Here is a 16,585-nt window from a genome sequence, read left to right as displayed (position 1 = left end):
CTGGTGGTCAGTGGTTTAACAACTGCTAACTGCAGTGCTCACACAGTGCCTATTATAATAGGACTCCGTTGGACTCAAGGGGTATTCAATTGTTCGTCCGGACCTCAGAAAAACTCGCGCTCTAAAACTATTACCGTTAATACGGTAATTACTCGCTGAGCTGCGAGCTGAAATTCAGCGAGTAAATTACCGTATGAACGGTATTTACGCGCAATATTACCCTATTAACGGTAATAGTTTTAGACCGCAAGTTTTTCTGAGGTCCGGACAAACAATTGAATACCCCCTTAAGAGACAGGTGGAAGTAAAAATAGAAAAATAGCTGAATGGAGCACTTGGGAAATAGGTGCTGGGGAGACCACTGCAGTCAGGTACAGGAATGTGCCTGATCTCCCTTTGTTAGACTTGAGCAGACTACTCCTTCTGCATTCTATTAACTTCTATTACCTAATGAAGCATAATATAATATATCATCCTCACACAAATCAAGTCATAGTGACATCTGGGTTTAATTACATACTCTTACACACTACGGGTCCTACAACTAAGCAGGGTTGGGAAACAAACACAAGGAGAAAGATGTATGAAATGGATGGGGGAATAATCAGCACTCAATGTACCGGACAAGGGCATCCCTATAGGCCCTCCAATGTATAGGCATAGAATCTATTGAGATTATTACCATGTCTCCTGCCTTTATGGAGTGGCATATGGAAGGCAGCTTGGGTTGTCTGCCTATCACATATGTTTGCAACTCCTTTAAATGATTAGTCATTTTTATCAGATATTTAGTCTCATCTTGGGCTGTTGCTAAGTCAATGGCTGGACTTAACACCAGAATAAGGAGATTTTGTATGGGGAGATAGTCACATGCCCCTTTGGTGGTATTCTGATGGCATGTAACATAAGAGGTAAGGCCTCAGGCCATTGTAGACCAGTCTGTTAGGTGACTTTAGCTAATTTAAATTTGATAGTGCTGTTGTACCATTCAAATGTCCCACTAGCCTGTGGGTGGTGAGGGGCATGCCGTTTAACCCCTAAAAGATCACACATCATTGTCATATACAAGCTACTTACAGGCCATATCAAATTGCAAATATGTGTTTGTGATTTGTTTCCAATCATAGGTTAAAACCTGAAACGGCGAGACTAAATTACATTGATATCTCTTTGGTTGTCTCTAGATTCTTCTTCTCGATGCATGAGATATTAATGGATAAATATATAGAGGTTAAAATACAAAAAGACAGGGGGCACCACACATAGTGTATTAAGTGATAGACAATATAGAAATATCTCCACAGATAAGAAATCCCCGTACCAGATATTCAAATAAGTAGAGCCAATATAAAGATCTAGCTGACCGTACTAGGGATCCACCTCAGGTCTAGATGTCAGGAAATCCCTCCAAACATGAACCATGTAGTGAATGAGGATCTGCAGACTCCAATATAACCACAATAGTGTAATACTATATAGAAAGAGACCAGTCAAGTCTCAAAAGTGCACAAATTTAATGGCAACATATAAAAAAAATCAATGCCCGTATATTGAGTCATTACTCCTTGATAAAGTCTTACTTAGAAGACGAAACGCGTCAAGAGAGTTACTTGGTTCCTGTGCTCACTACTGGACGTCTGAGGTGTTGCCGGCTGTCACCCTTATTCTCCATGATTGTGCCAGAGGACATATAAGCTTGTTTTTATTGTGCTCAATGTACGGGCATTGATTTTTTTATATGTTGCCATTAAATTTGTGCACTTTTGAGACTTGACTGGTCTCTTTCTATATAGTATTACACTATATTGTGGTTATATTGGAGTCTGCAGATCCTCATTCACTACATGGTTCATGTTTGGAGGGATTTCCTGACCTCTAGACCTGAGGTGGATCCCTAGTACGGTCAGCTAGATCTTTATATTGGCTCTACTTATTTGAATATCTGGTACGGGGATTTCTTATCTGTGGAGATATTTCTATATTGTCTATCACTTTTAATACACTGTGTGGCGCCCCCTGTCTTTTATCTTCTAGGTATGACACTTGCAGACAGGTGTTGATTGACTGGGGAGCTGCCTATTTAATTTAAGTATAATACTTATACTATTTCACTGTGGTCACTGTATTTTTATTAAGCGCTGGTTAGCTTAAAGAACTTTTTGGGTGTCAAATATATAGAGGTGTAGGTACAGATGAGTGCCTAGCACCAATTTATGGCATGGGTTGTAAAAAGCTAAAAACCTCTTTTAGTGCTCTAAGTTTACATCAATATCCTCAATAATATCCAAAAACAGCTCACATTCTTCATGGCTCTAATATCTCGGGACATCTGAGAGTGACTGGCTGAGTAACTAAGATAAATTTGAGTGAAGGGAAATGACACAGTAAAAGTCATCTTTTCTCAAATAGCATACTGGTATGTAAATGAAGGGAAACTTATGACCTGTTGAGTGGAGGTAATAACATCTTTATAGGACATTCTGGAGAGGAGTTAGGCCAGTGTAAAGAAACACTGACTTGAAAGGGTTTGTGAATATGCAGTCCTAAAACTAATTACATGAACACAGACTTTCTGGTTCTGACATCACAGGAAAGGGGGCTGTGGGCACCTAAAGCATGTTTAAAATGTCTTGTAAGTCTAAAAGATTTTATTCCTTTTTATTCCTTATTGAGAAGTGTTCTATTGAATTACTGCTCTCCCACCAAGCAGAAATCTGATCATTTGGGGGTATAATTTTTCTGTGTTTCAATCCTTTTTATTTTACAAGAAAATATTGTATATCTTTATATGTAAATTTGTTCATTGTTTTTCAACTTAAGCATTGTGGATATATTTTCCATATTAAACTACACTTAATTAGTTCAGGTGTCTGTGTTCTTATAAATACATATGACAGCCTGGGCTTGGTATTAGAATGCTACATAGTTGCAACAGAGAAGATCATTTAGTTTATTACAACTCTGGATGGGGTTCGATCATTTGGTGTGTGATAACTCTGATTAAGCTGTGAGAGAATAGTTTAAATAAAGGGAGAACTGAAGGCTTCCTGAATAGGTGTTCGCTCTTCACAAAAACCCTTGGTGGTGGCATAAATGGTAAGGCAAAGTTAGTGTGTGGAACAGACAGGGGAAGTTTTAATCATTTTTAAAACAGACCAGGTGGTTGTTTTTGATTAACCCTTTATCACACACCACACCGGCTTAGGTAAGTGCTGGATTGTAACAATCAGTTTAAACACGGGTCCAGCAATGTGGGTGCCTTTATCAGAGGCAAGAACATCCCATACCTGAATACAAATTCTTGCACTAATTTCTTTGCTGGTATACTAGCAGTTTAAGGCAGTGGGATAGGCCTCTACACACCCTGAAAACAAATCTACACATACCAGTACAGGCATGGCCAAAAGTTTTGAGAATGACAAATATTATTTTTCACAAAGTCTGCTGCCTCAGTTTTTATGATGGCAATTTGCATATACTCAAAAACATCATTAAGACTAATCAGATGAATTGCAATTAATTTTAGAGTCCCCCTTTGTCATGACAATGAACTTTATCCCAAAAACAACATTTCCACTGCATTTCAGCCCTGCCACAAAAAGACTAGCTGACATCAGGTCAGTGAATCTCTCGTTAACACAGGTGAGAGTGTTGATGAGGACAAGGTTGGAGATCACTCTGTCATGCTGATTGAATTAAAACAACAGATTGGAAGCTTTAAAAAGAGGATGGTACTTGAAATCATTGTTTTTCCTCTGTTATCTATGGTTACCTGTAAGGAAACATGTGCAGTCCTCATTGCTTTGCCCAAAAAGGGCTTCACAGGCAAGGATATTGCTGCTGGTAAGATTGCACCTAAATCAACCATTTATTGGATCATTAAGAACTTCAAGGAGAGAGTTGTGATGAAGGCTTCAGGGCGCTCAAGAACTTCAAGGAGAGAGTTGTGATGAAGGCTTCAGGGCGCTCAAGAACGTCCAGCAAGAGCCAGGACCGTTTCCTAAAGTTGATTCAGCTGCAGGATCGGGACACCACCAGTCCAGACCTTGCTCAGGAATGGCAGCACGCACAGTGAGGCAAAGACTTTTGGAGGGTAGCCTGGTGTCAAGAGGGCCAGCAAAGAAGCCACTTCTCTCCATGAAAACATCAGGGACAGACTGATATTCTGCAAAAGGTACAGGGATTAGACTGCTGTAAAGTATTTTCTCTGATTAATCCCCTTTCAGCTTGTTTGGGGCATTTGGAAAACTGCTTGTCCGGAGAAGAAAAGGTGAGCGCTATCATCAGTTCTGTGTCATGTCAACAGTAGAGCATCCTGAGACCATTCATGTGTGAGGTTGCTTCTCAGCCAAGGGAGTAGGTTCACTCACAAGTTTGCCTAAGAACACAGCCATGCATAAAGAATGGTACCAAAACATCCTCCAAAAGCAACCAACCATCCAAGAACAGTTTGGTGACAAACAATGCCCTTTCCAGCATGATGGAGCACCTTGCCATAAGGCAAAAGTGATAACCAAGTGGCTTGGGGATCAAAACATTAAAATTTTGGCTCCGTGGCCAGAAAACTCCCCAGACCTTAATCCCATTGAGAACTTGTGGTCAATCCTCAAGAGGTGGGTGGACAAACAAAAACCCACAAATTGTCACACTCCAATCGTTAATTAGGCAAGAATGGGCGGCCATCAGTCAGTATGTGGGCCAGAAGCTGATTAACAGCATGCCAGGACAAATTGCAGAGATCTTCATAAAGAAAGGTCAATACTGCAAATATTGACTCTTTGCATAAACTTAACGTAATTGTCAATAAAAGCCTTTGACACTTATGAAATGCTTGTAATTTTACTTCTGTGTACCTTAGTAACATCTGACAAAAAGGTCTTAAACCACTGAAGCAGCTCACATGTGAAAACCAATACTTGAGTCATTCTCAAAACTTTTACCATGACTATATTCTGTAACATTTTCACCTTACGAAGTTGAATGAAGTTAATCTATTACCTGGAAATGTCCTTCAGTAGAAGAGAGATAAGGTTCTGTAAGCACTGGTCTGCCCGGATTGCACCTCAAACAGATGAAACCCTCAGAATGTTTAGCAGCAAAGGCGGAGAATCCAGGGGCATACCAGTAGGTCCTTGGGGTCGTTGCATTGTGTGAACTGTATAAAGCAGGCCTGTCCAACCTGCGGCCCTCCAGATGTTGTGAAACTACAAGCCCCAGCATGCTTTGCCGGTAGACAACCAGTGGATAGCTGGAAGGGCATGCTGAGACTTGTAGTTTCACAACACCTGGAGGGCCGCAGGTTGGACAGGCCTGGTATAAAGGGTGGTAATAGAGTAACCTATGAAGGTTAAGAGGGCAGTGGAAGAATTTATAAGCTTGTTTGAAGAGGTGGGTTTTCAGAGAGCGTTTGAAGACTAAAGAAAGTCATATTGTGTGAAGGAAGGAATTCCACAAAGTGGCACAGCCTGAAAAAATGGAATGCAACCGGGAATGGAAGCAGGTAATGAGTGTGGATAGATGGAGATCTCGTGCAAAATATAGCTCTAGAGTTGGAAGAAATTTTGAGACAAGTATGCAGATGTACACTATATGGACAAAAGTATTTGTACACTTGACCATTACACAAACAGGCACTGTAATGACATTGCATTCAAATACATATACTTTAATATGGAGTCCCCCTTTAGCAACTATACCAGTTTCCACTCTTCTTGCAAGGCTTCCCACAAGATGTTGGAGTATTTCTGTGGGAATTTGTGCCATTCATTCTGTAGAGCATTTATGAGGTCAGGCACTGATATTGGACAAGAAGGCCTGGCTCGCAGTCTCCATTCCAGTTCGATGGGATTAAGTTCAGGACTCTGTGCCAGACAGTCAAGTTCTAACACACCAAACTCATCAAACCATGTCTTTGTAGTCCTTGCTTTGTGCACAATCATGTTGGAATAGAAAAGGGTCTTCCCCAATTTGTTGCCACATAGTTGGAAGCATAGCATTGTAAAAATGACTTGGTATGCTGAAGCATTAAGATTGCCCTTCATTGGAGATAAGGTGCCTAGCCCAAACCCTGAAAAACAACCCCATACCATTATCCCTCCTCCACCACACTTCACAGTTGGCATAATGCAGTCAGGCAGGTAACGTTCTCCCGACATCTGCCAAACCCAGACTCGTCCATCTGAGTGCCAAACAGAGAAGTGCGATTAGTCACTCCACAGAGTGGCCATGGAAACGCATTTCGTTAAGCTCCCACTGCAGAGTTTTTGTGCTTACATTAATACCAGTGGAAGATCAGAACTCTTCAGCAATGGAATCAGCAGAGTTGCTGACTTTAACGCACCATGCGCCTTAGCAGTCGTTAACCCCGCTCTGTGATTTTACTTGGTCTTTCACTTCGTGGCTGAGTTGCTGTTGTTCCTAAACACTTCCACTTTCTAATACCACTTACAGTTGACCGTAGAATATCCAGCACAGATGAATTTCGGGAACTGTCATACTGCAAAGGTGGAATCCTATCACAGTACCACGCTTGAATTCACTGAGCTTTCAGAACAACCCATTTTGTATCACAGATGTTTGCAAATGGAGACTGCATGGCTAGGTGCTTGATTTTATACACCTCTTGCAACAAGTCTGATTGAAACACCAAAATTCAATAATTAACAGGTGTGGTCAAATACTTTTGGCCATAAGGTTGGTGCAGTTTTGTTGATGGCCTTGAATTTTAGTAGAAGAATCTTTTATTTGGTTCGGTGGAAAACATGCAACCAATGTAAAGACTGACATAGCGGATCAGCAGTGGAAGAACGATTTGCAAGGAAAATCAATCTAGCTGCTGCATGCAAAACAGATTGCAGGGGTGAGAGTCTGATTCCGGGAAGACCAGTAAGGAGAGAATTGTAAAAGTCAATGTGGGAGAGGATGAGTGCATGAATTGGAAGTTTTTGTTTGAGATATGTGAATATAATGGAATTTATTTTACCTATACGTAACATGATTTAGATAGTGTGTTGATGTGGGGAACAAAGGATAGTTCTGAGTCGTAAATCACACCCAGGCAGTGAGTTTGTGCAGTGTCATGTTGTTAACATAAGTAGAAATATCAGGTAGGTAAATTCTGTTGGCAGGTGGGATATTACCGACTGTTTTTGAAAGATTGAATTTGAGTTGGCTAAAGGATATCCAAGATGAAATGACAGAAAGACAGTCATAATGTGTGCAAAGACTAATAGTGAGAGATCAGGAGAGGATAGAAACATTTTGATATCATGCACATAGAGATGATACTGAAATCTAAAGGAGTTTATTAGTTTTCAAAGTGAAGTGGTTTAGATCAAGGAGAGACGAGGCCAAAGAACTGAGTCTTGTGGTACTCCCAACTGATTAGATAGGTAGGATGAGAACCAGGACAGGACAGTGTCTTAAAGACCTACGAACTGTAGGGTGGAGATAAGGAGTGTGGGTGGAGATAAGGTTTGCGATGTGGGGTGGGGGGATTTGAGAGCATTGTAGGTGAGGTGTTTAAATTTAATTCTGCAGGCCACAGGGAGCCAGTGTAGCGACTGGAAGAGAGGGACAGCAGAGATAAAGCTGTAGGAGAAAAAATAAGGTGAGCAGCAGCATTGTGGATAGACTTAAGAGCGTCAAGGCAAAAGTTAAGTAGGCCAGAGAGAAGGAGGTTACGAGGAATAAGGAATAAGAGTTTTGGTGTCTCTCATGGCCGGATCTTGGATATATATTCTATTGGTGGAAGCAGTAGCATTTGGAGAGGGACTGAATTTGAGGATGGAAGGAGAGGGTAGAGTCAAGAATGACCTCTAGGGACAGAGATGAGGGTAGTTTTATCGACAAAAAGAGAGAAGAGGGGGAGGACAATCAGATTGTTTCAGTTTAAAAATATTGAGTTTAAGAAAGTGTAGGACATCCAAGATGAGGTGGCCGTGACACAGTAGGAGACAAGTGACATAAGGGATGGGGAGTAAAGACAGATGAGGTGGTAGTGTAGGCCAAATGAGCTGATCAGGTCACCAAGGGAGGAAGTGCAGAGGGAGAAAACCAGGAGGCCAAGAACGGATCCTTAGGGAAACACCTCCATTGAACAGATCTTATACATATTGCCAAACTGGCAAGTGATCTTGTTGCTCAGGCTTAGTGGCAGGATCTGCCTGTGAGAGATAAACATACATTTTGGGTAGTAAATAAGATTTTTTTATTTTTTTAGACACACTTATAATGAAAGATTAGTGTTTAGATTTAATAGTATTAATCTTTGTAACATTGGATTTGATGTCTAACATAATGCCAATTATGACATACTTTTCTGAATTTGCTGCCTAAAATAATAAAGGGTTGCTAGATTGTACCTAATTATAAGTCTAAAACAAGGTTAACAAAATATTTTGTCACGCCTGCAATTCTGACTTATATTGGCAACACTTAACTGTACCTGGGCAGCGAAAAGTTCCTTAATAGAATTTAGCAACACTGACTTAAGTCATAAAAATTGGAAGTTAAAAACATCTTTTGAGATCAGGCTGTATATATTGGATTTTATGGAATAACCAGTTCTTTTCCGCATCTTCGCTCTTATCTATTCATTTATCAATTCATGTCCCTGTAAGTAATAAGTCAGTGTATACTGACTGACACCAGTTGTATTTCAGAGAAGTATATGGCATGAAATTAAAACATTTCCATTTATTCACTTAACTAAAGAAACATAACCATAATAGTCATTCCCACTTAGACACCCAAAATAAATGTAATTGCAATTAAACAATTTTGCGATGTCAGCGGAACAAAAAATAACGTACCCTCAGTATAATATATAAAGATATTAGATGCCCGCTTGGAGCTCCATGACCTATATAAAAGCACAAACTCCTATGTTACTTCTTACAGCATTACATTTTCACAGAGAGAGAGGCATAGTTCACATTTGGTGCAAATGGGCAACAATACTGTAAAATATCTCAGTATATATGGCGAGTAGTGATGTGGTCACTTATTAGGAATGTAGTGATGGGATTCACTTATGAAATGTATAATAGTCCGTGAATGTAATACACTCTGGGATATGAGGACAATCTTCAGGATACTTGTTTTGTTGTAAATTGAATCTTATGTAAGATGAAATGTAGACTCTCATCTATAAAATATAAAGGTATTAGAATATCATCTGAGTTTGTGATCATAACGCTTCTATACAGGTACAGGAACCAGGAGGTGATGAGAAAACAAAGACAGCATATGCTCATCATGCACTTTTTCCATCATGATTTTGCATTCACTAAGAGCAGAATGGGAGTGAAGACCACCTTGACGTGACCCTCCAGCACTTATAGCAAAGCAGTCATCTTAGCAGGGTGCATAATCTTTACAAGCTTGTGGTCCTCCAAGTCTGGCACGCTATATGATTCAGTGATTTTGGATAGTACCTCCAATCTCCCTTTCTTATCTACAGATAACTGTAGTAAATTCCAGAGAGACTGAAGAATAGAAGAACACATTTACAGTTAAACCTTCATTTCTGAATATCAAGTCCTATACGAAAGCCATAGGATTAACCAGTCAGAAGACACCATTGTGATACCAGCTTTTATTAAGATTTATTTACAAGTAAGTGACATCAGATCTCTTACAGACCACAGTTCTGGTCAAGATAGTTTAGCTCCATCACTGAAGCTACAAGATACATACATAGAGATAAAAAAAAACAAATCACAAACACAGGCACAAACATAATTGGAAAAAGGAAGAACTTTGTCATGTGTCGGCATCGGTCATATTAAGTTCCAAAGAACACATCCCTTCTTCTCAGGGATGAGGTTGGAACCAAGGGTAACCAATGTTACATGTAAATGTAACACTGGACTTATTTCTCCTCCAATCCTGCTAGATGCAAGAACTTTGGTTTGACAATGGGTTAAGCTGAGGTCCCTTCATCACATAATTTCTCAGCTTTGAATCTTAGGCGTCCAAAACAATATTTTAAGGACACACCTGTTTTTGGCACATGGTTTAGTCAAATGACCCATGCTAGTAACCCTCCTATGCTGAAGTAGGATAGCAGGCATTAGAGAAGAAACAATGTCCTACAGCAGAGAGGGGCAAACCTGTAAGCTCACAACCTCAAAATAGCCTGCTGGAAAATTGCACAACAGCTGGAGAACCCCTAACAGGTTGCCTCTTGGGACAACATTGCGTTCACTGATCAGTCAGTCAGCCCCAGGATCACCATGGACAGATGCTTTAACATATCATAAGGTTTATGAGTTATATTACAGACAAAGCCTTTCAGTGAATAATAGAAACTATTGTACAAAGTATGATAACCAACATACCATCGATAAACAACAAAAATGTAATTTCCAAAACAAGCTTTCAACTACAAAATCCACAGACTCTCTTCAGCTCTGAATTACAAAACATAGCCATGCAATTAAAAGATAATGTTTAAGAGTTTGCTTAGAATTTATAAGTTGATGCATTTGGGTGTTTGTTTGTGACCACAATAATTGAACAATTTTTATTTCTGGAATAGCTCAATAATGAAAACTTGATGGTGTAAGGACCTACAACGTACTGGTGGAGGGACTGCAAAAGTTGGCTGTCGAAGTCATGTTCTCCTTGGGTAATGCACCCAGTGCCTGGAGGGCAGCAGCGGCGGCAGTGGCCTTGGCAAGTTTCTTATTAACACTGGGTTGGCTGGGTTGACATAAAACTCCGTTGACTGTGACCTGCCAGGGTTCAAGGAAATAATCCAATTTAATGTGCAGGATTTTGCTAAACCATAAGACAAATGAATTACGAGTGGAATTATTATACATATAGGCATGATTTGCCAATATAGAGCATCTTATTTTCATTCCTGTGCACCACATCTGTCCTCTCATTATTCTGCCTTCTAGATCTACCTGTCGGGGGCCACCAATGTCAGAGTAACCTAATCCAAGCAGATCTGCACAACAGCCTTGCCAAATTCCACTAGGAGAAACTGAGTAACAAGGACTGGCACAATATTTGCCCAACTTCTGGTTTAGAAAGAAGCCATCCCATGTCATGTCTATTTACACTTTTGAATGGAGAGATGACTCACTTGAAAGTGGACTGTGCCAAATGTGAGTCCATCTAATATTAATTTCTTAAAATACCTATCGCTTTGTGAAGGAAAACTCCATCTAAAGAAGAAGCTAGTTTATCAGTCTTGATCTCAGTCCAACTTAATCCACCACCCCAATGTCCACCACAGAAGTCAGGGACGCTGCTGGACCTAGCTCGGGAGAACTAAGGTGCGTTGTGCACATTGTTCCGAAATGGGTTAGCCGCAGCTCTAATCTATACTGCTGCCGTGTTCACTACGTACACACTGAGTGGGTTCTTACTGCTAGCTCTGACAGTGGCTCTACTCTCCACTGTCATCACTGGCAATGAGGAGTTGGGTAGGCTCCACCGAAGAGATGTGTGTCCAACTAGCATGGGTTGTACAAGCCCTTTAAACTTCTTGAGAGTTAAGTGTACAGGACCTCCGAATGTGTAAGCAGTCACCAGTATTCCTTACCTTGAAAAGAAACCGTTTGCGATGCTCTGGGCCGATGTCATCCACGAGCACAAAATCAGGAGGGGACCATTTCTTCTTGTTGCAGAGCTCCATCAGAACAGAGATGGGATTCTTTCCTGAAAACACATTTAGTCTCATGAGGCTGCTGGGAAATATCCACTGGAATCACACACTAGCACACAACATCTAATACATTAATACACACACAAACCATGCTTATGTATCTTATAACACCAAGATATTTACCCAAACCTTTACCCAAATCTAAGTTAATATTGCTCACTTAAACAATCATTTTATATACAGAATTACTTAATGGCTGTGTAGTTATAGTTGTGACTTGCTGATTGACTCTCCAGTGTTCAGCCAGAATGTTCATTTCACTGGAAGAAGTTATTTGTGGTGAAGCTTCACAGTTATTTGGATATATGCTTGAGAAAGAAAACATTCTGGTATAAAGTCACTTCATAAGTGTGGTTTGTGTAAGAGGTGATTTTAGAAAAACAATATTTTACTTTTGTTTTTTCTTTTCATTCCTCAATTTGTCAACACGCCTAGATATGTGGAGCGGAGATCTACATGAGAAGTATTGGATCACCATAATATACAGAGGGGCTGTTTATGATCATATATATGTGGTATGCATTTTTTATTTTTTTTAATAAGGTTACAAGTCATAAATTTTGAACTAGGAGGCGGTCTTGTGTCCTTTCGTATTTTTTTTATATGATCCTGGGCAAACAAACAGGAGTTTAAGGACAGCAGCTATCTTGATACAGAAGACTTGTATGATTATTCTTGTATATCCTTTTCTGATCTCACATTTTAATGCTCTCAAGGTACATGCGTTGTATGGGGATGTTTTCTTTTATTTTTTGTTTCTTTGTCTGATGCACAGATAGACTAGACGGTGTTCTGTCTCGTGTGTGTATTTGTGTTTGAAAAATCTCAATAAAAACACTTTATTAAAACAAAACAAAAAAAGAAACTTGTACCAGTCTATCATTGAGGATAATGATCCACTAATCGCCGATCAGGGTGTTATCCCCAAGACTTATAACTGTTGTGCAAGACAAAAGAACTGTAGCGCCAGTTACTTTTTCATGCTATTGTACAGTATATATATATATATATATATATATATATATATATATATATATATATATATATATATATATATATATATATATATATATATATATATATATATATGTTAGTGTTATATAGGAAGTTTTACATATACTTGCTGATACAATGCTATTCTGCAGATTAATGACCCTTCATGTGAAACTTGTCCAACCAAGGTAGCTACCTCTAGCAAGTAAACATGAAGGGCTAGTAAGGCTGAAATAAAATCCAGAAATTACAACTCTTTATTTTATTAGTGTGTAGAACATATTACAGAGGTGTACAGAATGCTAATAATTAACTGCAAAACAACTCACCAGAAAGATCCTTCATTACAGGCAATGCCACTTTCTTGGAAGCTTTTTCTCCATCTGCTACCAAACCTAGAAGATAAACAGACAATACAATGTAGACGAGTGATTGTAACGCCATTAAATGTTTTAGTTCCACTTTATTTATGTATAGATCTTCAGCAAAACACATAGGCATATATTGCTCTACACAAAGAACATTACATTTTCAGCATATTTGCATTAATTAAAATGAATCAGAATTGCTATTTTGTATCTCATATGCCCTGGTTGCATATAGATTATAAGCTCCTATTGGCCTAAACATCTTGTTTTACTGTATATTTATGATTTATAATTTCTTGCTTTGTACAGTGCAGCCGAAAAGCAATTTAGAATAATGGATCGCAATAAAGGTCTGCAAACGTGCACAAGTATGTAAGCATAATGTATCTTAAGGAGTATACTTTCATATAAAAACACATATAGATCCTTGCTTATGTGAAAATATGTTTCTTAAGTTTAAATTCCCACCTGTTTAACAAATTAACAGCACACTAATTAGTCATTTTATTAACAAATGTGGTTTGCCGATTGCAGAAATACAAATATTTTATGTATATTTTAGCCTAGTGCTGCGCAATCCAAAGCCCTCAGACAGTCAGCAAATCGGACAGATTCCCCACCCAGGTTCACCCATGGTTGGGAGACCTTCTGCTTCGCTTTCATGACCTAAGGTTCGATTCCACCTCAGACACCAGGATGAAAGGAATTGTTTCTCGGGGATACATCTTCGATCTCCTCAAGTCGCAACTCAGACTGTTTTTTTTCCCAGGAAGGCCGATGGTGAAAAACTAAGTGGTTTGCTGTATGGCAAGCCATTCAGTCATTGATCTTCTCAGTGGTACTTGTTCCAGTCCTGGAAGAGCAGAAGGGATTGGAGTATTACACAAATCTCTTATTTGTTCAGAACCCGGACTGGTCCTTTTGACCCATCCAAAATCGGAAATCCCTGAACATCCAGTTTTAGGTAGACAAGATGAAGTCTTTGATGAGATCAGTCATGAACAGCATAGAGCAGGACAAGTTGCTGGAGTCCATGGACATCAAAGGCCTGTACTTGTTCCAACCTAAAAAGGAAACCAGGGTCTCCTCAGATTTGCTGTACAGTCCCACCATTTTCAGTTTGGGGCTCTACCCTCTGACCTGTTGACAGCACCAAGGGTGTTCACCAAGATAATGGCAGTGATGGCTGCTCTCTGAGATCTGTGGGTGATTGTCATTCCCTACCTGTATAATCTGCTGATCAAAGTGGGCTCCCCAGCCCTCCTGCAGGCGTATGTTCAACTGATGGCCTAGACTTTAGAATCTCATGGTTGGATCATCAACTACAAGAAATCCATCTTCCCAGTGGATGTTGTTCCTGGGACTGCTGTGCAACACCAACTGTTTATACCACAGGAAAAAATCCTCTCCTTCCACAGACTTGTGAAGTCCCTGTTAGCTTGCAGACAGGTGTCTGGCCACTTTTGCACGAAAGTCCTAAGTAAAATGATCCACCTTCGAGAGTTACACTTGAAGGACTTCCAGATAAAACTTATTTCAAAATGGAAAAATAATCTCACCATTGTCTGACCAGCCAGTTCATCAGACTGTCTCCAAGGGTGTACCAGTGGCTCCTCCGGGGGCTCACGGACAACAACCTCAACAAGGGGTTTCCACTTCACCATTTGGGAATGGACACTGGTGACTATAGACACCAGCCTTCCAGTCTGGAGGGGGGCTGTCACTCTCCAGTGTCGTTTCCAGGGATTTTGGACTACAGAGGAGTCAAATCAATAAATGTGCTAAAACTCAAAGCAGTTTTCAACGACCCTAGAGAAAGCTCAACCAATCTAAAGGGCCAGAAATTTCCAAGTCAAACAATGCTACAGTAGTGGCATATCTCAATCATCAGGCAGGCACTAAGAGTGAAGAGAAAAGAGCCGGATCACGTGATGGGAGGAAATAAATGTTCCAAGGATCATGGCAGTGTTCAATCCCAGAGGTGGACAACTGGGAAGCAGATTTTCTCAGCAGGTAGCCCCTTCACCACGTGAAATGGTTCCTTCCCCTGGAAATCTTCCAGTAGACATGGGGTCCGCCAGATGTCGACATCTTGGTTGAACTATAAGGCAGAGAGCTACTGCTCCAGGTCAAGGGATCCAAAGGCATTATCAGTAGACTAGTTCCGGAATTTCTGGTAGCACCCGACTAACCAAGAACATTGTGGCACATGGACATTCTCAGCAAGGTGGCCGGTCGGTCATGGCTTCTGCCTCTAAGACCAGACCTAGTAACTAAGGCATCTTTGCAAAGTTTACCTCTGCTAGCCTTAACATTTTGGCTGTTGAAACCACGATCCTTAGAGCGAAGGGCTTCCCAGGCAGTGTGAATCAGACAATGCTCAAGGACAAAAAGCCGTTTTTTGCCAAAAGTTATCACAGGGTCTGTAAGACATACATCTCCTTCTGCTCACTTATCTTATTTACTCATCTTCTTGCAGAAGGGTCTGGATGGGGAACTGAACCTTAACTCCACAAAGGTTCCAGTTCCTGACCTATCAGTTTCTTTTCTTAGAAAACTGGAAATATTACCAGAAGTTCAGAAGTTCTTAGAGGGAATGATGCATGTGCAGCCTCCACACATCCCCCAAGTAGCGTCTAGAGATCTCTATCTGGTTCTGACCACCATGAGGCGCCCTCCTATCAAACTACTGAATTCATTGGAGTTGAAGTTTGTTACCTGGGAGACTGCATGTCTCTTGGCCATCTCCAGACTCTCTGACTTGTAGGAGTCTGTTTCTCAAATACCTAACTATTAAAAAAACATTTTTATAAAATGTTTCCTAATTTTACCTATGACTGATCCAACAACATGAATTTGATTTTAAAGCTGCACTACCACCTAAATTTTATTAACCCGCTGAATCCCCTTAGCTGCAACCACAGAGACTGCTCCGTGCAGCTGTTTATCCCACGGTTCCATGGTTCTTCTTACAGCCCCAGATGAAAAACAAGGTTGTCTAACAGTGCAGAGGGGTGATGTGTACGTATGGACTAACCAGAAGTCACAATCAAGAGATTGTTCTTCCAATCACAAACCCATACTTTTGTCATTTTAAAGCGATTTAAAATGATTTGCCGGTTCAGTGCTCAATGCTGCCATTTGGTCCTAGGCTCTGTGAATCAGCCGTTAATAAAATGTTTAGCAATACTTCCGCATCATCAGTAACTTACTGACTCTGTCCACTTCCTAACTCCCTTGTTAGACAAAAGTTTGTATTTTAAAAACCCTGAAGACAGGTCACATACCTCTGCGGTCAGTTTTAAAATCAAGAAGAATAGGATCAATGTTTCCTTTGTTATTTCGTCCAAGTCCTTCTCCTTCTCTCCATCCCATCTTTCTCATGAGCAAAGCCCCTCTGCCCCCAGTTACAGGTGCAGCTTTTAGAAACTGATCCTAGGAAATAGACAAAAGAGAAAGAAAATAGCCAATCAAAATGTTAATATAGGATATAAAACACGAAAAATCTACAATGTATATTACGATGCAGATTTTCAACCAC

At 40.2% G+C, this 16,585-nt stretch overlaps 1 protein-coding gene across 6 annotated transcripts in view; it reads right to left on the bottom strand.

Annotated features, from left to right (window-relative positions):
* Positions 1-9,583: 9,583 nt before the first annotated feature.
* SON (SON DNA and RNA binding protein) overlaps positions 9,584-16,585 on the bottom strand; it is a 71,883-nt gene continuing 64,881 nt past the window's right edge. For 3 of the 6 annotated variants that reach the window (XR_012688224.1, XR_012688226.1, XR_012688228.1), the window contains one exon: positions 16,355-16,479. Coding sequence is in view for 1 of the 6 variants with exons in the window: in XM_075197200.1 (XP_075053301.1) it covers positions 10,575-10,739; positions 11,561-11,676; positions 13,006-13,071; positions 16,332-16,479 (495 nt within the window). In the remaining 5 variants the exon portion in view is untranslated. Of the gene's footprint in view, positions 10,740-11,560; positions 11,677-13,005; positions 13,072-16,331; positions 16,480-16,585 lie in introns of those variants that run through there. The other 3 variants (XM_075197200.1, XR_012688227.1, XR_012688225.1) reach the window with 3 other exon arrangements.

This window comes from Mixophyes fleayi, chromosome 2, assembly GCF_038048845.1.
Source record: "Mixophyes fleayi isolate aMixFle1 chromosome 2, aMixFle1.hap1, whole genome shotgun sequence".
Taxonomy (NCBI): Eukaryota; Metazoa; Chordata; class Amphibia; order Anura; family Limnodynastidae; genus Mixophyes; species Mixophyes fleayi.
The sequence above is the reverse complement of the archived record's forward strand: the minus strand, read 5'-3'. Positions and strand labels throughout refer to the sequence as shown.